The 23,973-nt window shown below is 40.2% G+C and overlaps 1 protein-coding gene across 1 annotated transcript; it reads left to right on the top strand.

The window, feature by feature from the left end:
* Nucleotides 1-23,209: 23,209 nt before the first annotated feature.
* Nucleotides 23,210-23,632, top strand: LOC132612784 (secreted RxLR effector protein 161-like). The gene has a single exon (XM_060326876.1). It carries the CDS (start codon nt 23,210-23,212, stop codon nt 23,630-23,632), a length of 423 nt encoding a protein of 140 aa, XP_060182859.1.
* The last annotated feature ends 341 nt before the right edge of the window (nt 23,633-23,973 follow it).

Genomic DNA, 23,973 nt, shown 5'->3' on the forward strand with positions numbered 1-23,973 from the left:
AGAAGGACCAGACGGTTATGTTGTGTATTGTAATGCCTCTGGTGTTGGGTTAGGTTGCGTGTTGATGCAGCACAGTAAAGTTATTGCCTATGCTTCAAGGAAGTTGCGAAAACATGAAAAGAACTATCTAAATCATGATCTTGAATTGGCCGTAGTTTTTCATGCACTAAAGATGTGGAGACACTATTTGTCACGACCCGACTAGGGGCCATGACGGGTACCCGGGGCTAACCACCGAGCACCACTCATTCTACTACTTATCATACTCGTTAAGCGTTCATTCATCAAATTCATACTCAAATTATAGGAAAATCATTTTTCATTTGGAAACATAATTACTTTTATACACATAAGCCCTTCGGCTATTAAAATAATATTCATACAATAATAACATCGTGAGACCATGCTACCCACACATACGTATCTACGAGCCTCTACTAGAGTACTAGACATATGGACGGGAAAGGACCCCGTCGTGCCCAAAACATATATGTATATAAAATAGTGAGTCAATGGCACCTCCGAAATATGGAGTGCTCTCAAAAGTCTGCTTATCGGCTTGTATAAATCTGGGTCGCCTCCCTGTGTACCTGTGGGCATGAACGCAGTGTCCAAAGAAAACGAACGTCAGTACTAATATTGTACTGAGTATGCAAGGCATGAATGAAATGAACGTGATAGAGAAGTAATAAGACATAAGATGAAGTCATAACCTGCGTAACTTTTAAGGGAGGATACCTTTTATGCCTATATCATATGTAATCACAGTACATGTAACATCATCGCGCATACATCATCGTATCGTACATATATTATAATACCGTATCTGCTCATACACATTAAACATTATCCGTATTCGGCCACGTAGTGGCTCGACAATATCACATACATATCTTCCGGGCTTTTCATACATATATTATATATATAATCATAGTGCATGTATCATTATAGCGCATTCATCATCATGTCATATAAATCATCATCGTTAACCCGCATCCGGGTAACCATCATATGCCGCCCACTAGTGGTGTCTACCCATGCCATCTAGACATAGTGTATACGCTGCCCGCTTTAGCGGTGTCTGCCTGTCCATGTAGGCGCGGTGTAATATCATCATCACATACTTATCTCATGCCGCCCACTAGTGGTGATCATGCCCGACCCTCTAGGCTCGGTGTAAACATAGCAGCCCGCCTTAGCGGTGACATGCCCGGCCAACTAGGCACGGTGGAATCGTATCGTCATATAGTCAACATAACTTATCATAACTTCACATCTCATAGGCATATCATAATCTTATCATAGAGCATGCATTTGAGTTTTAATGACAATCTATGAAAATCATATCATATACGTAGTATGAACTTCATAAAAATATCGTAGGATAGACTTTATAACCTCTAAAATTAGGCTCATCATTACCGTCATCGTATCTATGCATCTCTTACCCCTATCTCATATGGAACCCCCTATGAACATAGACTCGTAACTTTTCAGAACATTGGTCATAGAACATGCATTAGAGCTTATAGACAATCTATAACAACATCGGGGTGACATAAGGTCGAGAACCCCTGATTACATTATGGAGTAATCATATTCATCATATCTTACCTTGAAGGAACTAACATGTTAAGGAGAGTGTACACCATGAACAACATCGAGGGATTGTAAGTAGGATCTTTAACTTCATAGACATCATATCTTGCTTTAGAATCTCTAGGCTTAAACTTACCATCATTATTTTCGTATTCATGACATATTTCTCAACTTTATCTCATAAGAAGCTCTTTATCAATATTGTCTCATAGTTCCTAGAATGTAAGAAAGTCATGGAGAAGTAGGGAAAATAATATCGTAGGAATCATATATAAGGATCATTAGTTTCGTAGGAATATCGTTTCATGAGCTTGAGGACTTCTAGACTTAGATTCATTATCGGTATTGTCATGCTCGTAACGTATCTCATTTATTTATCTCGTATAAAGCTCTTTATACTCGTAGATTCATAATTCCCGGTATGTAAGAAAATCATGGAAAGATAGGAGGATTCACACCATAAGAATCATGCCTTAGAAAGAAAGTACTAGCCTTACATACCTTTTTCATTTAACAATTTCCATCTCTTGATTGTTCTCCTTTAATGCTCATGTTTCTACCTTCAAGAGAATTCGCATTCATATTAGCTAATCGATTATAAGAACGTGCTTACTAAAGCTACAGAAAATTGGGCAGCATTTCCTTTGTTTATACAACTTTCCTCATATTACATATCAATTCCCAAACGTCTGTAATAATATTCACAACATTATAACCAACAATCTTCATTCATCTACATTACCCTTATTTCGCAATTTCACTTCAATTCATCCATAATCATGGTCATAGTATACTAGTATGTTTTCTTGCATATAATGTTTACCCCATGTTCTTAATATAATTTATAGCATAATCATAATCACAGCACATCAAGAATCATAACTCAATTCAAGCTATTACACAAAATGACATTATTCCCACACTCATGACCCATTTTTCTATTTCCTTCTATAATCCAAGTCTTTCAACCCCTCAATACTCTAAATAACATGAATTTATCATAAAACTTACCTTTGATGGTGTAGGAATGGGTTTTGGGTAACAATACTCCACTTGAAGAAAAACCCTAGCTTCAATCCAGGAGATTTCTTGACATCAAGCAACCCTCAATAGCTTTCTTACACTTGATTCCCTTGGATTTATGATATTGATCTTTGATTTCCCTAGAATTCTTATGGATGAAGGGTGTAGAATGTTCTATAGACTTGGAGAGAAGTGGAGAAGTGAGAAAAATGAAAATAATAACGTGGGGTCTTGTATTTATAATTGGAAAAATCTGACCCGTCGTGCATTCTACGGACACTTATACGGTCCGTATAAGTGACCGTAAAATCATCCCAACAACATATCGATTATGTTTCCATTATACGGTACTTTATACGAGCCGTATAATTTTATACGGTCCGTATAAGTGACCGTAAAATCACCTTTTCAACAACTTGCCTCTGTGACCATTATACGGCACATTATACGGGCCGTATAAATTTATATGGTCCGTATAAGTGGCCGTATAATCTCACCAATGAGGGACTTCACTGTGACCATTCTGCGGACTATTATACGGACCATATAACATTATACGGACCGTATAATCGACCGTATAACTCATCTTTTCACTGATCTTTTTCTTGTCACTTCATTTGATCTCCAATCCTCAGGGAGCCTTCTTAGCACTTATTTATCACCTCATTAACAATCTAAGGGACGTTATAACTCTTCTCCAAAACATCATTAATTCGTTACTCATAAATCCTTCTCAATACATAACATATACCTTGTCTTTCTTGGCAAACTTTCTTCTCTTACTTCGAATATCTTTGAAATCTCATTTAGAATCATCAAATGTTATTTCTTACTCATCAAAATATTGTATACGTCGTGCCCTTCGTCAGTCTATTCATTGTGCATGAACGGAAAATTTACCGAGGTGTGACGCTATTTTTATGGCGTTCATGTTGACATTTATACAGATCACAAGAGTCTCCAATATATTTTCAAGTAGAAGGAGTTAAATCTTCGGCAGAGGCGATGGTTAGAGCTATTGAAAGATTATGATGTGAGCATTTTATACCATCCTGGGAAGGCGAATGTAGTAGCTGATGCACTTAGTCACAAATCAATGGGTAGCCTATGTGAGGTTCCTCTGGAGAAGAAAGAATTAATCCCCGAGCTCCGTCAGCTAGCCAGCCTCGGAGTTCGTCTAATTAATTCAGGCAACACAGGAATTGGTATTCACAATCCAACTGTTTCATCCTTAGATGTGGAGGTGAAAGAGCGTCAATATAAAGATCCTTAGTTGAGCCAATATAGAGATATGTTTCATGAGAAAGAGAAGTCGGCATTTGAAATTTCTGTAGATGGAGTTCTTAGATACCGAGACAGGCTATGTGTTCTGAATGTTGCTGAATTACGTCGTTGGATCCTAGAAGAAGCTCATTTCTCTTGGTATTTCATTCACCCAGGAGCGACAAAGATGTATCACGATCTTAAGCTAATGTATTGGTGGGATGGAATGAAGAAGGACCTAGCAGAATTTATAGCTCAATGTCCATATTGCCAACAAGTGAAAATCGAACATAAAAAACCAGGAGGATTATTGTAGGCTATAGAGATTCTAACTTGGAAATGGGAAGTGATTAACATGGATTTCATTGTAGGGTTACCTTATTCCCGAAACAAGTATGTCTCTGTATGGGTGATCGTGGACAGACACACGAAATCAGCTCATTTTCTTCCAGTCAGAGCCACGTATTCGGCAAAAGATTATGCAAGGTTGTATCTCAAAGATATTGTGCGACTTCATAGTGTCCCGATATCTATTATCACAAATCGAGGAGCACAGTTTACAGCCAGATTCTGGAAGTCTTTCCAAGAAGGTTTAGGTACTCAAGTAAGGCTTAGCATAACGTTTCACCCAAAAACTGATGGGCAAGCCAAACGCACTATTCAGACCTTGGAAGATATGTTACAGGAGTGGGTGCTAGATTTCAGTGGTAGTTGGGATGACCATTTACCTCTCATCGAGTTCGCATACAACAATAGTTATCATTCTATTATTCAGATAGGTCCGTATGAACCTCTGTATGGGAGAAAATGTAGATCCCCAATTGGGTGGTTTGAAGTAGGAGAGGTACAGCTAATAGGCCCGGAGTTGATTCAACAAGCAGTGGAAAAGGTCAAGGTTATCTGAGATCGATTATTGACAGCCCAAAATCGCCAGAAATCTTATGCGGACAACCGTCGGCGAGATTTAGAATTCCAAGTTGATGATTGGGTATTCCTAAAGGTAACACCGATGAAAGGCGTAATGAGGTTTGGTAAGAAGGGAAAGTTAAGTCCTCGATACATTAGACCTTATAGAATTGTCCGCAAGGTGGGTCAAGTAGCTTATGAACTAGACTTACCTCTAGAACTTGAATCAGTCCATCTAGTTTTCCATTTATCGATACTCCATAAGTGTGTTGGAGATCCTAATAGAATTATGCCAGTAGCGGATGTTCGAGTTACATAAGAGTTGGCTTATGAAGAGGTACCTGTTGCTATACTAGATAGGTAAGTACAGAGGCTTAGAAACAAAGAGGTAACCTCAGTTAATGTCTTGTGGAGAAACAACAATTGGGAAGAGATGACTTGGGAAGCAGACAAAGATCTGAAATACAAGTACCCACACCTATCTCAACCCCGGAAGAGCTCCAAGATGAAACATCAATGTTATGAGGTATATATGTTTTCTTTCATGCTTTTGGCCGTGTGTGGCCAAAATTTCTTGCTATTGTGTTGTAGCTCTGTGAGGCAATATTATTATGGGATGTTGTGACAGGACGGTAGCACCAGATTACAGGGGAAACTTTGGTAAAATTTTTGTAGAATTCCCGAGAACTTAACATTCGAGGACGAATGTTATTAAAGAGGGGAAGAATGTTACACCTCTCGCTTTCATGGTGGGGAGAACTTATGATTTTCTAGCCAAGTATGCGTTGAAATGGAAATTTATACCCTAGTATTGAGATGCTAATCATTTTACCCCGTGTATGGAGGTACTAGTGGGTATTCCAGGTATATTTCAGGATTAGAAGTTGAATGGATTGAACCGACGCAGGCTGAGCAGACTCAGGAGAATCTGCAGACACCAGACATAATCGACGGACTGTCGATCATGTCGACGGGCTGTCAATACGAATCGTCATTATGTTCTGAGAATTTTGATCTGCAGAAATTGATCGACAAGACACGTCGATGGACCGATGACACGTCGATGGGCCGTCGATCGCTGTCGTCTATATGGTTCTGCAGCTTCTGATCTGCAGAAGCAGGTCGACGGAGCAAGTCGACGGACCGTCGATAGATGAGTTACCCCCCCCCCCTGTTACACCTCGAAAAATTTCCCATTGGTACGCAAGTAAATGAACTAATGATGTGTGCGAGGAGTGCGAGTGTATAATGTTTCATGGGAAATGTATGTAAAGGGATGTGGATGACTAGAATGAAAAGTCGAGAAATGAGAAAACTTGAAAGTTGGCAAAACTGCCCAGTGGTCGTATAGTGCAAAATACGGACCGTAAAGTGCAATACGGTCCGTAAACTTGACGTCGTAAACTGGCATGTCCAACTTCAACTTTCTGCCAGCTGAGAAAATGGCTAAAATACGACCTGGTGGACGGACCGTAAAGTGATTTACGGCCCGTAAACCATGGTCGTAAATCACCATGCATGCAGGTCAAAGTTTCTGGTTCTGCTTAAGATTAAAAACGACCACGAGGGACGGTCCGTAAACTGAAATACGGTCCGTAAACCTCCATGGATGACCACTGTTCACCCAGCACAGATTTTCCAATTCATTAAATATGAGGATCAAGACTTATTTTATTTCATTACAACATTACACCACTTCTCTCTAAAACTTCTCTCTACATTTATTATATGAGTTTTCAAGGATTATAAGCCCTCAATAACATTAAGACAAGTGAATCAAGGATAAGGGAATCATCAAGGATCATCGAAGTTAAGAAAGCCAAATGGAGAAAAACTAGGGTTTTGCTCAAAGAAGAGTATTATCAACCAAAGCTTGTTCCTACAACTTCTAAGGTAAGATTCATGATTTTTACAAGATTTTTAAGGTATTGGAGAATTAAAATACATGGATTGTAGAAAATGTGGTCAACTAGGTCATGAATGATGAATAGTGACATTTTGAGAAATAGTTTGAATTGAGTTATGAATGTTGTTGTGTTGTGATATGAATGTGTTATAAATGGTATTAAGATCATGAACTAAACACTTTAGACGAACGGACGAAGATGGGTGTTATGACCATGAATGTGGGTGAATTAGAGGCAAATTCAGGAATGTAGATAATGTGGATAATGTGAATGACTAATGGCCGTTGTTATGATATTAATGAAGGTATAAACGCTAGCATTGGAAGGGAACGTGCAAGCATAGAATAGTTCGACGGAAAGGTATGTAAGGCTAACCCTTCTTTCATAAGGCATGGTTCTTGGCCAAATTCCTAAATTCCTCTATATGAGTATGTTGTCTTCACATGGTTGACATTCCGAGCTCATAAGCTCACGACCCTTGATATGTACTATGCTTATACTACGTTCCTCGTATGACGAGTAAGTCTATAATGTAAATGTAACGATAATGATGAGGATAGTAATGATGATGAGAGTAAAATGAGACTAGAGATGCTTACGAGCTACGATATATGTGTATGTGTGCCTATGAAGGGCTATAATAAGACCCCAAGCTTATGATGCCGGGTAAGACTATATGTATATGACTATGTATAAAGTATGTATACGATTACGAAACGCGCGCACACCTCTGCAGAGGGTACGGATAACCCTGATGCCTTGGTAGGGCCAGGTATGTATGACCTTGAGCCTTGGTTGGCCAAGTATGTATAAGACACCGATCCTATGAGGTCGGGTATGCTATGTAAATGCTATGTATATGAAATGACTATGTATATAATATGAATATGAATGTGAAAAGACTATGTATAGGAATACGAATAAGGACATGTATACGAATATGAGCATAAGTATGGTACGAGTATTATTATGGGATACGAACGACGATGTATGCAAGTAAGCGACATGATGATGAAATTACTGTCTCCCCACCTATGCTATCTTCATATGATATCTATTATGCTTCTATATTGATGTTGATCATGCTTCACATACTCAGTACATTCTTCGTACTGACGTTCTTTTGTTTGTGGACGCTGCGTCATGCCCGCAGGTGCCCAGGGAGACAGATTTGATCCTTAGCTGCCTATCCGGAGATTTCATAGAGAGCTCCATTTCCTTTGGAGCCATATCTTTTAGGTACTCATTCTTTTGTGTATATAATTATGGGCATAGCGGGGTCCTGTCCCGCCAATGTGATATGTTATACGCTTAGAGGCTCGTAGCCATGTGTGTGTGTGGGTAGATGTGTTTGGCCTTGTCGGCCTATGTTTTGTATATCATTTTTTTCGGCCACGTTGGCCCATGTATATTGATGTGGCATAAATGCCTATGATGATATAAATGTGCGGTTGTCCATATGGGACAAGTTGACGAATCAATGGAAATGCATGTATAATTATGTGGATCACCTAGATGTAAGTATAAGAGTAAGCTAAGATGGTGCTCGGCTGGGTTAGCACCGGGTGCTCGTCGCGGCTCCGAGTCGGGTCGTGACACCCCCCCCCCCCAAATTTCAGTTTTCATTCTCTCTCCAAGTGTTGAAGGTTCTAGAAAAATTCTCTCATTATATCATCACATATTAAAGGGAAATCAAGGAGTACACACTAAGAAATTTTGGAATCAAGGGTGAGGATACTATCGAGTTGTATCATTATCCACTTATTAAGAAGCATAAACGTAGATAGAAACCATTGTAACTTCAAGTAGGACTTTACTACCTGAAGATAACTTGCTAGGCAGAGTTTGGGTAGCAAGGCTGTTGTAAGGATTAGGTTGCAGAGTTTGTAACTTATTTTGCAGTTGGCTCAGTTAAAGTGAAGTTGTTGGGGAAATCCTATTGGTCTGTAGGTTGTGGTGTTTATCACTTTTTGAGTCGGGTGGTTGCCATGTAAGATCCTATATCCTTTACCTTCGTGTTTGTTTTTTATTCCACAAACACATTTATAAAACAGGCTAGGTAACGTGTTTTGTCCATAGACGAAAATTGAATATACAGTAAGAAAGACAGCTAGGTCGTGCAATGTTAACAAGTGGTATCAAAGCGAGGTTCTCCTCAAAGGTTAACACCTTGGAGAAGATCATGATAAACTCTGTACCACCAATTCGACACAGTCAAGGGAAATCAACTCACTGACCGCCCCTGTTTAATGGAATATATTATGCTTGGTGGTAAGCCAGAATAGAAGACTATCTATAGGATGAGGACTACGAACTATGGGATATAATCATTGATGAACCCAAGTATCCAATCAAGAAGGATCGTGCTGGAGTTGATATCAAGAAGAAAATGGTTGAATATATGGAGAATGATTACAAGATACTCGAGAAGAACGCAAAGGACAAAAATATGTTGATATGTCGCCTAGGATCATATGAGTACTGCAAGATATCAGGATGCACAACAGCAAAACAAATCTGGGATGCACTAGCCAATGCTCATGAAGGTACAAGTCATGTGAAGAAATTTACAAAGGATATGTTTTCTAAGGACTATGAGAATTTTAAAATAAAACCAAGGGAAAAAATCTGTGAGATGTTCACCAGATACACATGCCTTGTAAACAAGTTGACTTCACTTGGGAAGAATGTCACCACCGAAAATTCTGTGGATAGAGTTTCGAGAACCTTTCCCAAGTCATTTAAAAGAAAAGTGATGATGATCGGGGAGGCTAAGGATATTGAGAGTATGTCGCTTGACGAGCTGATAGGAAATCTGAAGACATATGAGATGGAGTTGCAAAGCTCCTTAGAGAAGGCGATAAGTGGAAAACAAACCTCTCAAGGCAACTGAAGATGAAAGTTTTGAAACAGATGAAGAAGAAGCAACACTGGTTGTGATAAAGTTTAGAAAATTTCTTAGAAAGGAAAGAAATGACAAACTGCAGTATGGCGGATGTTATAAGTATGGTAGATCAGATCATCTAATAGGGGACTGCCCCCTATGAGAAGAAGAATAGAGAAGGAATAAGCAGATAGAACAGGTCTCTGAAAAGAAAAGTAAAAGAACTACAAAGGCCTTGATGGAAACCTGGGACTCAGAAGAGAAAAGGGATTACTCTGCACTAATGGCCATCAAAGACTCAGAATCCGATACACAAAAGGAAATCAAAGCAAAGGGGAAAGGAAGCAGACGAAATTGGTACATGGACAGTGCTTGCTCAAGACATATGACAGGGGACAAAGATAGCTTTTGTTTTCTCTCAGCATTAGAAGGGGTAATGTGTCTTTTGGGGGAAGAAAGAATGGAAAAGTTAAGGCATAGGGAAGATAGGCAGATCAGAGGATCACGCAATCGACAATGTCTACCATGTAGATGAACTGCAACATAACTTGTTGAGTATTTCTCAACTATGTGACAAAGGAAATATGGCAGTCTTTAACTCTGTTGGTGGGTATGTAGCTGACCTCAAAATAGGTAACACCATTCTAACAGCATTAAGACACAAAAATGTATACAAAGCAGGTATCATGGGAATTCTAGGTGATGACCTCAAGTGCTTAAGTGTATTAGATTGTGATCCCCTTCTATGGCATAAGAGATTGGGTCATGATAGCCTTGATCATTTAAACAAACTTATGTTTCAAGAGCTAGTAGTTGGGCTGCCAAATGTAAAGGTCAAAGATGACAAAGTCTGCAGAGCATGTGCCAAAGGAAAATAGGTCAGGTCCTGATTCAAAGCAAAAAAGGTAATTAGAACAAGCAGGCCATTGGAATTGGTAAATATTTATATTTGTAGTCCTATGAGAACAATGAGCAGAGGAGGTTAGAAGTACATGTTAGTAATCATTGATGACTATACAAGATTTACCTGGACCTTATTCATGGCTTCTAAGGATGAAGCATATGATGAGTTGACAGTCCTGATAAGACGATTGGAAAGAAAATTGAGAAATAAGCTGGCTTCAATCAGGTCAGACGATGGTACAGAATTTAAAAACGCAAAATTTGAAGAGTACTGCTCAACAAATGGGATCGACCACAACTTCTAAGCACCCAAGACTCCACAGAAAATTGGGGTGGTTGAAAGGAAGAATAGGATCTTGGAATAAATTGCTAGAACTATGATGATGGCTAGTGAAATTGCAAGAAACTTTTGGGCAGAAACTATAAACACTGCATGCTACATCCTCAACATATGTATGAACAGGTGTCACGACCCAGCCCCGTGGGCCGTGACTAGTGTCCTAATTGGACACCCAAACCCATTCGCTTACCAAATCGACATATCAAAGACTTATTCAAATTTAACATATGTTATTTTGCATAGATACTGAGAACAGACGTCATCTTAAGCGGTCACCTGTGACAAAAATATCATACAAAAGCCGGCAGGCTGGCGGAATACACATCGCCCGAAGATACATACATATACAAACATATGGGCCATTTTGGCCATAATAGCAAACAGGACCGCTTAAGGCACAAGTCACAGACATAATCGAACAAACACGATCCATGACCCACATATATGTCTACAGGCCTCCACAAACCATAACAGAAACATATGATGGGACAGGGCCCCGCCGTACCCCCAAATAGTCATATATACAGAAATATGTACAACGGAAGATATGTACCAAAAATGTAGGGTCCGGATCAAAGGGAGCACTCCAAATTAGCAGAATACGTATCCTACACTGGCGGGTCACCAGAACGAACGGCTGTACCTACGGGCATGAAACGCAGCCCCCGAAGAAAGGGGGTCAGTACGAAATATGTACTGAGTATGTAAAACATGAAATACAGTAATTCAAATCAGAACTGAAGTGAGAAGTACGGAAAATGGATACAGAATTAGTATATCAAAACCTGTGCTAAAAAAATAAATAATGCAAATAAAATCATTAATAGGGCTCAGGAACGTGGTCGCCACTCCGACGCTGGCGCCACAACACATCATACTCCAGAAGGTTTCAAATCTCCGTACAATCCCCGAACATATCGTATCATTATAACATATCACAACATCATAACACATCGTATGCCATAACACATCATAACTCCATATATAAGCGGTATCCGGCCCTATGGCGAGGGTCTCGGGAACCGTAACACATCATACTGCCGAATATAACATAGTGTGCACGAAGACAAAACCGGCCCGGGACCCGGCGAACGATGTAATGGTAATATGCACGAGCGAAGTAGTGAGGAAACCATATGCATATAAGTAAATAAATTCCAAGACTCGATGAATAAATATGTATACCGATATCAGAAAGCTCAGAAACAAGTATCGGGTCAATCGGAATTAGTATAATAAAGTTGCGAGCTTTTGAAGTACAGAACCTTCTAAAAACATTTCATAAGCCATATTTGGAAATTCAAGTATCATTCATATTCGGAAACTTTCAAATAACATTATGTATCAAATCAAATGGAGACTTAGGACCATATTTATGTATCAAAGTATTCATCAAGGACTTTAGTCATCTCGATTTTCCTTCGAACAACATTCGGAAACATAACAACTAGAATCTTTGAACATCATAAAATACGTATCAAGCCATATGGAATAGCTTAAGGAAGTCAAAGATGTTAGCCATCCTAGTGGCTCTATGAATAGGATTTTCTTTAGAGGCATACATGTCTGTTATTTGTTCATTTCATAAAGTCATGTCAAAAGAAGGAAAGGTAGGCTTTACATACCTCGATCGCTCGCTAACCAAATCCCGACTCAAGTCTCGGGCTCCCCAATATCTACAATAACGTTATCAATTACCAAACATTAGCTACAAGTACTTAAAAATCCAATTCTAACTAGTACTTGTCTACAGAAATTTCGGCAGCATCTCCCCTGTAAATTCAACATCCCCGATAATTTAACTCGGCCAAATTCATCAACAACCATACCAACAATACCAACAACCATACTAGTAACATCAAGAATCAATTTAAAGCGCATTCTAACATCAGTAACCTTCTTCTCTACGTAGCTTATCACATTCAATTCAACTACGTACATTCAAGCCAATATCAACGCTCACATATTTATTACTAATCCCAGATCATTCAAACACAATTCAAGAACATTTCAAACAATCTATACAATATTCAAACAATTCCACCAACACCATACTCCACCCGAAATCTTCTCAAACGCAACAAAACTACAACGACAAATTTTCTACTTTCAAATTCACAAACTACAACAACAATGCACAATTTAGCAACTCCATTTCCACAATTACATAAAACCATATTACAATCACATTAATTTCCTACAACAACCTACAACCAATTTCCATGTCAACTTGAACCATTAGTCTTTCATTTACATCATAAAGGCCACATCAACACAACTAACATGCTAAATAAATTTAATTCATCCTTCCTCCACCAATTAGCACCACACGGCCACACACACACAACACATAACATTTCTATGATTTTCGTTTAATTCTACTCACTACAACATTTATAAACCTTCCATAACATGAAAAAGAATGGAAATTCTTACCTTCTTCCTCAATTTTCCACTTGAATTGAATTTTCGCACTTGTCACAAAAGTAATTTTCTTTCTCTAATAATTATACCACGTTAAAGAGGGTCTTGAAATTAGTAAGAATTCAAGAAGAAATGAATTTTTGGACCAAGGATGGAAGGCTTCAATTTTTTTTTCTTCTTTTCTTTGTTGGCCGAATGGCCTATTCTTTTTGCTCTCAATCTTTTATCTTCTTGAATGTTCTAAAATGGGGGATAATAATAGTGGCCCTCTCTATTTATTTGGTCTATTTAATTTCACATGGGCCTTAGCCCATGCCCTATGGCCGGCCACCTTGTTGGGCCTTTTTTTTTTTTGATTTTCCAAGCCCACTTACTTATGGTTAATATTTTGTAATTCATGAAACCATTTTTCAAATTTCCAATTTTTGCCCTTGGCCTTCCTCCATATTTCTGCATCAATATTTTTCATGAACAACATATATATTAAATAGAATCAAAATATTGCCTTACCTCTTACTAGTAACAATTATTTCAAATTTTCCGAATATGAAAAATACGGGATATAACATCCTCCCCCCCTTTAGAACATTCGTCCTCGAATGTTAAACTAGCCTTATAGGGTCTTGCAAGCATTTCGGGGGAGCTTCTTTTTATGGACAACACATATAATTCATTCACCAATTAGTGTAACCAATTAAGGAATTTAGATTACCTGTAGGCATAGGAAACAAGTGAGGGTACTTCTTCTTCATCTCGTCCTCCGCTTCCCAGGTCATTTCCTCTCGGTTATTATTCCGCCACAAGACCTTAACAGAAGGGACATCTTTGGTACGTAGTCTCCTCACCTGACGATCCAAGATAGCTACAGGCTGTTCTTCATAGGACAGTTCCTTTGTTACCTGGATATCTTCTATGGGGAATATTCTGGAAGGATCACCAATATACTTACGGAGCATTGATACATGAAATACCGGATGTACTGCTTCCAGATCGGATGTTAAGTCTAACTCATAAGCGACCTTGACTATCTTTCGAACAATCTGATAAGTCCCAATATATCTCGGACTGAGCTTTCCTTTTCTGCCGAAACTCATTACACCCTTCATAGGCGACACTTTCAGAAATACCCAGTCACCAATCTGGAACTCTAAAGGTCGACGTCGTTTATCTGCATATGATTTCTGTCGACTCTGGCTGCTAATAACCGCTCCCGAATGAGTTTCACCTTATCGACTGCTTGCTGGATCATATCTGGACCAATCAATTTAGTTTCACCCACATCGAACAAACCAATCGGAGACCTGCATTTTCTACCATATAGGGCTTCATACGGCGCCATCTGAATGCTGGAATGATAACTATTGTTATAAGCGAATTCAAGAAGTGGCAAATGATCATCCCAGCTACCTCTGAAATCAATAACACAGGCTCGTAGCATATCTTCCAGCGTCTGAATAGTACGCTCGGCCTGTCCGTCAGGCTGAGGATGGAATGATGTACTAAGGCTCACGTGGGTCCCTAATCCGTCCTGAAATGACCTCCAGAAGTTAGCTGTAAACTCTGCACCTCTGTCGGATATGATAGATGTAGGAACTCCGTGAAGCCTTACTATCTCTTTAATATACAACTGGGCATAATCCTCAGCCGAGTAGGTGGTCCTGACCGGAAGAAAATGGGCTGATTTTGTCAGCCTATCAACAATAACCCATAAAGAATCATACCTTCGTGGAGTACGTGGTAAACCTATAATGAAATCCATATTAATTATTTCCCATTTCCAAGCTGGAATTTCCATTTCCTGTAACAATCCACCGGGCTTCTGATGCTCGATTTTAACCTGTTGGCAATTTGGACACTGAGCAACGAACTCTGCAATGTCTCTTTTCATACCATCCCACCACTATAAACATCTGAGGTCATGGTACATTTTAGTGGATCCAGTATGAACAGAATACAGAGCATAATGTGCCTCTCCCATAATCTGTCGCCGCAGCCCTGCAACGTCAGGTACACATAACCTGCCTCTATATAATAATACTCCGTCAGGTGAAATCTCGAACTGGGTCGTCTCCTTATCAAGGGCCGTATCTCTGCACTGCACCAAAATAGGATCCTCGTATTGGTGTCGTTTCACTTCTTCCATAATAGACGATTCAGCCACTTCTCGGACAGAAACCCCAATATTTCCAGAATCGGCCAAACGGACTCCAACGCTGGTTAACTGATGAATTTCACGAACTAATTCTTTCCTCCCTGGCTGTACGTCGGTCAAACTACCCATGGACTTGCGGCTAAGTGTATCGGCTACAACGTTGGCTTTTCCAGGATGATACAAAATGTCAACGTCATAATCTTTCAATAATTCGAGACATCTTCTTTGCCGCAGATTCAACTCCTTTTGCTTAAAAATATACTGAAGGCTTTTGTGATCCGTATAGATATCAACATGAACCCATAAAGTAATGCCGCCATATCTTCAAAGCATGAATTACCGCGGCTAGTTCCAGATCATGAGTAGGATAATTTCTCTCGTGCGGTCTGAGCTGCCGGGAAGCATAGGCTATAACTCGACCATGTTGCATTAGTACACAACCTATCCCAATACCGGAAGCATCACAATAGATAACATACTCATCTGGCCCATCGGGAAGAGTTAGAACCGGAGCTGTAATCAACTTTTCCTTCAGCAACTGGAAGCTGCGTTCACAAGCATCGGTCCACTGAAATTTTGCTGCCTTCTGAGGTAGCTTCGTTAATGGTGCTGTAAGAGAAGCAAAATTCTCCACAAACCTTCTGTAATACCCTGCTAATCCCAGAAAACTGCGTACCTCAGTTGGTGTCGTAGGCCTAGGCCAATTCTGTACAGCCTCGATCTTCTGTGTATCGACCCGAATACCATCTGATCCGACGATAAGCCCCAAGAATGCCACTGAGGTTAACCAGAATTCATACTTGGAGAACTTAGCATATAATTTCTATTGTCGAACTGTGCCAAGTACTGTCCTCAGATGATCTGAATGCTCCTCTGCTGATCGGGAATAAACCAGAATATCATCAATAAATACGATCACAAACATGTCTAAAAACGGCCTGAATACCCGATTCATCAAATCCATAAACACTTCTGGAGCATTAGTTAGCCCAAAAGACATCACCCTGAACTCATAATGCCCGTATCGGGTCCTGAAAGCAGTCTTTGGAATATCTGCCTCTCGTACCCGCACCTGATGATAACCCGAGCGCAAGTCTATCTTCGAAAAATATTTAGCACCCTGCAACTGGTCAAATAAATCATCAATCCGGGGGAGGGGATATTTATTCTTTATAGTCACTTTATTCAGTTGTCTGTAATCAATGCACATCCGCAGCGACCCGTCTTTCTTTCTTACAAACAATACCGGTGCTCCCCAGGGTGACGTACTGGGTCTGATAAAGCCTTTTTCTAATAAGTCTTTCAGTTGTTCCATCAATTCTGCAGGTGCCATTCTGTAAGGAGGAATAGATATAGGCTGAGTATCTGGCAGCACATCTATCGTAAATTCTATCTCCCGTTCAGGTGGGAGACCTGGAAGCTCATCCGAAAATACATCTGGAAATTCATTAACAACCGGAACTGACTGGAGAGTAGGTGTTTCTACTTTAGTATCATGCACACGAACCAGATGATAAATATACCCGTTCTGAATCATCTTCCTGGCCTTGAGGTATGAAATAAACTTACCTCTCGGTGATGCTGTATTTCCTACCCATTCTATAACTGGTTCCCCTGGAAACTGGAAGCCGACTACCTTTTTCTGACAGTCAACATTAGCATAACAAGAGGCTAACCAATCCATGCCCATAATAACATTGAATTCCATCATATCTAATTCTATCAAATCGGCCTTAGTGCAACGGCCACATATAATCACAGAACAATCCTTATATACCTGCCTCGCTATAATAAAGTCCCCGACCAGTGTAGCTACCTCGAACGGCTCTATAGGTTCAGGTGTTATCCCAATTTTACTAGCAACGAGGGGAGAAATATATGATAAAGTAGAACCTGGGTCTATTAATGCATATACAGCTCGAGAGAAAACCAATAATGTACCTGTGACTACATTTGGCGACGCCTCCTGATCCTGTCGGCTAGCCAAGGCATATATGCGGTTCGAAGGACCGCTAGAATCAGAAACCCCACCACGGCCTCTACCGCGGCCCACTGGTGCTAACGTACCCCGACCCATAGTGCGCATAGCAACAGAAGTGGAAGATGAACCAGCAGCTGATCCCGTCGGCTGAACTGCACCACCAGAACCACCCGCCAACGGACAATCTCTCATAACATGGCCCTGGCGGCCACAAGAGAAACAGGAACCTGTAGCTCGATAACACTCTCTTGGGTGAGACCTCCCACAATAAGAACATCGAGGCATAGGTGGTCTCGCCTGGCTGGAACCTCTACTCACCTGCGAACCTGAGGCTCTGGAACTCTGGCCTGCTCCTGAGTGCCCTGCACTATCAAACCGTCTACCTGTAGACTGTGAATGTGCACTCCGGCCTGACTGAGGAGGATATCTACTACACTGCTGCTGAGGCTGCCCGCCTTGAGACTCCCCAGAATAACCAGCTGGCCTAGCCCTCTTGGGCTGCCTCCTCTCACGGTCTCTATCGGGCTGACGCCCTCTGTGCCGGTCCTCTATTCCTTGCGCATATGCCTGTAACCGGGTAATGTCCATACCAGTCTGCGATGCCATCGCCATACAACTATCAACCAAGTAATGATCCAAACCCATCACTTACCGGTGCATCCTCTAAGCTGTACTCTCGGACACTCCTGCCTCTCTGCCACAGCTGTAAAAATCTGTCAACTCTCACCCGCCGCAACTTTGGGGGCAAAAAGTGGCTGAGAAAAGCTGCTGTAAACTCATCCCACACAGCTGGAGGAGCATCCTCGCCTCTGGACAGCTCCCAAGACTCGTACCAATTAATCGCTACGTCCCGCAATCTGTGTGGAGCCAGCTCGACAGACTCAGTCTCAGAAGCCCTGACCAGTCTCAGTGTGCGCTGCATCTGTCAAATGAAATCCCGGGGGTCCTCCCCGGGCTTAGACCCATAGAACTCTGGGGGATTACAGGTCAAGAAATCACGGACCCTCAAACTGTCACGTCTGTCACCATCATCACCCCCTAGCCCGCGTCTGCGAGCCTGTCCTGCTACTAATGTCGTCAATAACTGCACAGCATCTCTCATCGCCCTATCCTCCGCCCCTAACTGAGGAGCTGGAGGCTCGGGCGTTGGAGCCTCCGGAGCTAATGGTGAAGCCGCCCCCTGATCCATAGTGGCAGTGGCTGCTGCTCCAGGATCCTCCAATGGTGGGGGTGTAGGAGAACCCTCTGACAGGGGTGCAATATCGGGTATAGTCTGAGCATGAGCCCGAGTAACTCTCTGTATCTGGCTGGTCTCTCCTGCAACTGGTTTGCCCTTCTGGGCAGCCGTCGCCTTCTTCGGAGGCATCACTGTAAACATAGCAATCGGTCAGAAAGAAATCATCCTAATAGCACAGCTCTATCGCACCATCTAGGATCGAAAGAAAGGTAACATCCTAAATGTCCTGTAGTCTCCTGTTTATAGATGTGGTGCACAACACACCGATAAACAAGACTCTACTAGACACGGCCTGTAGACATTCCGAGGACAAACCGCTCTGATACCACTTTTGTCACGACCCAGCCCCGTGGGCTGTGACTAGTGTCCTAATTGGACACCCAAACCCATTCGCTTACCAAATCGACATATCAAAGACCTACTCAAATTTAACATACGTTATTTTGCATAGATACTGAGAACAGACGTCATCTTAAGCGGTCACCTGTGACAGAAATATCATACAAAAGCCGGCTAGCTGGCGGAATACACATCGCCCGAATATACATACATATACAAACATATGGGCCGTTTTGGTCATAATAGCAAACAGGACCGCTTAATGCAGAAGTCACAGACATAATCGAACAAACACGACCCATGACCCACATATATGTCTACAGGCCTCCACAAACCATAACAGAAACATATGACGGGACAGGGCCCCACCGTACCCCCAAATAGTCATATATATAGAAATATGTACCACGGAAGATATGTACCAAAAATGTAGGCTCCGGATCAAAGGGAGCACTCCAAAGTAGCAGAATACGTATCCTACACTGGCGGGTCACCAAAACGAACGACTGTACCTGCGGGCATGAAACGCAGCCCCCGAAGAAAGGGGGTCAGTACGAAATATGTACTGAGTATGTAAAGCATGGAATACAGTAATTCAAATCAGAACTGAAGTGAGAAGTACGGAAAATGGATACATAATTGGTATATCAAAACTTGTGCTGAAAACATAAATAATGCAAATAAAAATCATGCATAGGGATCAGGAACGTGGTCGCCACTCCGACGCTGGCGCCACAACACATCATACTCCAGAAGGTTTCAAATCTCCGTACAATCCCCAAACATATCGTATCATTATAACATATGACAACATCATAACACATCGTATGCCATAACACATCCTAACTCCGTATATAAGCGGTATCCGGCCCTATGGCGAGGGTCTCGGGAACCGTAACACATCATACTGTCGAATATAACATAGTGCGCACGAAGACAAAACCGGCCCGGGACCCGGCGAACGATGTAATAGTAGTATGCACGAGCGGAGTAGTGAGGAAACCATATGCATATAAGTAAATAAATTCCAAGACTCGATGAATAAATATATATACCGATATCAGAAAGCTCAGAAACAAGTATTGGGTCAATCAGAATTAGTATAAGAAAGTTGCGAGCTTTTGAAGTACAGAACCTTCTAAAAACATTTCATAAGCCATATTTGGAAATTCAAGTATCATTCATATTCGGAAACTTTCAAATAACATTATGGATCAAATCAAATGGAGATTTAGGACCATATTTATGTATCAAAGTATTCATCAAGGACTTTAGTCATCTCGATTTTCCTTCGAACAACATTCGGAAACATAACAACTAGAATCTTCGAACGTCATAAAATACGTATCAAGCCATATGGAATAGCTTATGGAAGTCAAAGATTTTAGCCATCCTAGTGGCTCTAAGAATAGGATTTTCTTTAGAGGCATACATGTATGTTATTTGTTCATTCCATAAAGTCATGCCAAAAGAAGGAAAGGTAGGCTTTACATACCTCGATCGCTCGCTAACCAAATCCCGACTCAAGTCTCGGGCTCCCCAATATCTACAATAACGTTTTCAATTACCAAACATTAGCTACAAGTACTTAAAAATCAAATTCTAACTAGTACTTGTCTACAAAAATTTCGGCAGCATCTCCCCTGTAAATTCAACATCCCCGAGAATTTAACATGGCCAAATTCATCAACAACCATACCAACAATACCAACAACCATACTAGTAACATCAAGAATCAATTTAAAGCGCATTCTAACATTAGTAACCTTCTTCTCTACGTAGCTTATCACATTCAATTCAACTACGTACATTCAAGCCAATATCAACGCTCACATATTCATTACTCATCCGAGATCATTCAAACACAATTCAAGAACATTTCAAACAATCTATACAATATTCAAACAATTCGACCAACACCATACTCCACCCAAAATCTTCTCAAACGCAACAAAACTACAACGACACATTTTCTACTTTCAAATTCACAAACTACAACAACAATGCACACTTTAGCAACTCTATTTCCACAATTACATAAAACCATATTACAATCGCATTAATTTCCTACAACAACCTACAACCAATTTCCATGCCAACTTGAACCATTAGTCTTTCATTTACATCATAAAGGCCACAACAGCACAGCTAACATGCTAAATAAAATTAATTCATCCTTCCTCCACCAATTAGCACCACACGGCCACACACACACAACACATAACATTTCTATGATTTTCGTTCAATTCTACTCACTACAACATATATAAACCTTGCATAACATGAAAAAGAATGGAAATTCTTACCTTCTTCCTCAATTTTCCACTTGAATAGAATTTTTGCACTTGTCACAAAAGTAATTTTCTTGCTCTAATAATTATACCACGTTAAAGAGGGTCTTGAAATTAGTAAGAATTCAAGAAGAAATGAATTTTTGGACCAAGGATGGAAGGCTTCAATTTTTTTTTTCTTCTTTTCTTTGTTGGCCGAATGGCCTATTCTTTTTGCTCTCAATCTTTTATCTTCTTGAATGTTCTAAAATGGGGGATAATAATAGTGGCCCTCTCTATTTATTTGTTCTATTTAATTTCACATGGGCCTTGGGCCATGCCCTATGGCCAGCCACCTTGTTGGTCCTTTTTTTTTTTTTTTTTGATTTTCCAAGCCCACTTACTTATGGTTAATATTTTGTAATTCATGAAACCATTTTTTAAATTTCCAATTTTTGCCCTTGGCCTTCTTCCATATTTCCGCATCAATATTTTTCATGAACAACATATATATTAAATAGAATAAAAATATTGCCTTACCTCTTACTAGTCACAATTATTTCAAATTTTCCGAATATGCAAAATACGGGATATAACAACAGGTCACTGCTGAAAAATACGCCTTTTGAATTGCTCAAGGGAAGGAACCCAAATATCTCTCACCTAAGAACTTTTGTTTGTCGTTGCTTCATTCACAACAATGGTAAAGAATCTCTTGTAAGTTTGCTGCAGGGAGTGATGAGGGAATCTTCATAGGATATGCGCACAATAGTAAGGCATATGGAGTCTTTAATAAAAGAACCATGTTCGTAGGAGAAAGTGTGCATGCGGTCTTTGATGAAGCCAACATTATATATGAAAAACATGTCCAAGACGATGATAAAGATCCCATATTCAACCAAACTACTAGAGAAAGCAACATACAAGATGATGGAAGTGAAATAGGAGAACCACTAGGTGAAATAGGTACATCTACTGGTGGAGAGCAAGTCACATAGACAGGGGGAACCACATAGGAGACTCCTGATGAACCAGGTTCAACACAAGAGGAGTATGAAGAAAATACTAGTAACTCTCAGGGGTTAACCTTGAGAGGATTCAAATATCAGAAGTCCTATCCTATATATAACGTACTGTCTGATCTCTATTCGAGAGTAACAACATGATTGAAGTTAAAGAATTTATATGCATTCAAAGCATTCTTGTCAGTTATTGAGCCAAAAAAGGTTAGTGAATCTCTGCATGATGAAGATTGGATTATTGCTATGCAGGAAGAGTTAAATCAGTTTGAAAGAAACAAGTTCTGTCATCTTGAGCCCAAACCAAAAGATAGAACTATAATCGACACAAAATGGGTGTTTCAGAACAAGCTGGATGAGCATGGGATTGTTACGAGAAACATGGTCAGGTTGGTGGTCCAAGGGTACAATCAAGAAGAAGGAATAGATTATGATGAAACCTTTGCTCTTGTGGTCAAACTAGAAGTGATAAGGCTTCTCATAGCCTTTGCCTCATACATGGAATTCACTTTATATCAAATAGATGTGAAAAGTGCCTTTTTAATGGTTATTTGAAAGAGGAAGTATCAAGCAGCCTCCAGGATTAGAAGATGCTGAAGACCCATAATATGTTTACAAGCTCGATAAAGCTCTCTATGGATTAAAACAAGCGCCAAGAGCATGGTATGAGAGGCTATCAAAATTTCTCTTAGCAAATGGTCACACCAGAGGAAAAATAGACAATACTCTGTTCTTGAAAGTAAAATGAAGAAACCTACTGGTTGCGCAAGTCTATATAGATGACATCATTTTTGGATCTATAAACGAATCAATGTCGAAGGAGTTCGCTGCATTAATGGGAAGTGAGTTTGAGATGAGTATGATAGGAGAATTAAATTTCTTCTTGGGATTGTAAATCATACAAATGGTAACAGGCACAATGATCCATCAAGTATGTCAAGAAGCTGTTAAACCGATTTAAAATGGACGACTCCAAGGAAATTGATACTCCTGTTGATATTGCAACAAAGCTCACCTTAGATGAATCAGGTACACCGGTTGAGCAGAAACTTTACAAAGGCATGATTGGCTCTCTCTTATACCTCACAACTAGTAGACCTGACATAGCATTTAGTGTGGGATTGTGTGCAAGATTTCAGTCTAATCCTAAGGAGTCCCATTTAAAAACGATAAAAAGGATTTTGAGATACTTAAAAGGAACAAGCGAACTAGGCCTATGGTACCCGAGAGGCAGCAATTTCAACCTGGTAGGATATGCTGATGCTGACTATGCTTGGTGTATGGTGGATAGAGAAAGCACTATTAGAATGGCACATTTTATGGGGTCATGCTTGATCTCTTGGGCAACAAAGAAACAAAACTCTGTGGCACTGTCCCATTACTAAGGCTGAATATGTTGCTACTGCTTCATGTTGTGCTCAATAGCGATGGATCAAGTAATGATTAAAGGATTTTGGTATGGAAATTGGGTGTGTAACTATATTTTATGATAATACCAGTGTGATCAACATAACAAAAAATCTAGTCCAACATAAGAAAACCAAGCACATTGATATAAGGCATCACTTCTTGAGGGACAATGTTGAAAAGGGTCTAATCTCTATTCAGTTCTATGATATTGAAAAACATATTGCAGACGTTTTCACGAAAGCATTAGGAAGATAACAATTCGAGAATAACAGGTTAGAGCTGGGAATGATTAAGGTCACTTAATCATTCCTCTAGG

This window comes from Lycium barbarum, chromosome 1, assembly GCF_019175385.1.
Source record: "Lycium barbarum isolate Lr01 chromosome 1, ASM1917538v2, whole genome shotgun sequence".
Taxonomy (NCBI): domain Eukaryota; kingdom Viridiplantae; phylum Streptophyta; class Magnoliopsida; order Solanales; family Solanaceae; genus Lycium; species Lycium barbarum.

Bases quoted from the DNA above. Each gene is read 5' to 3' on its own strand.
- LOC132612784 (XM_060326876.1), top strand. From the start codon at position 23,210: ATGGACGACTCCAAGGAAATTGATACTCCTGTTGATATTGCAACAAAG.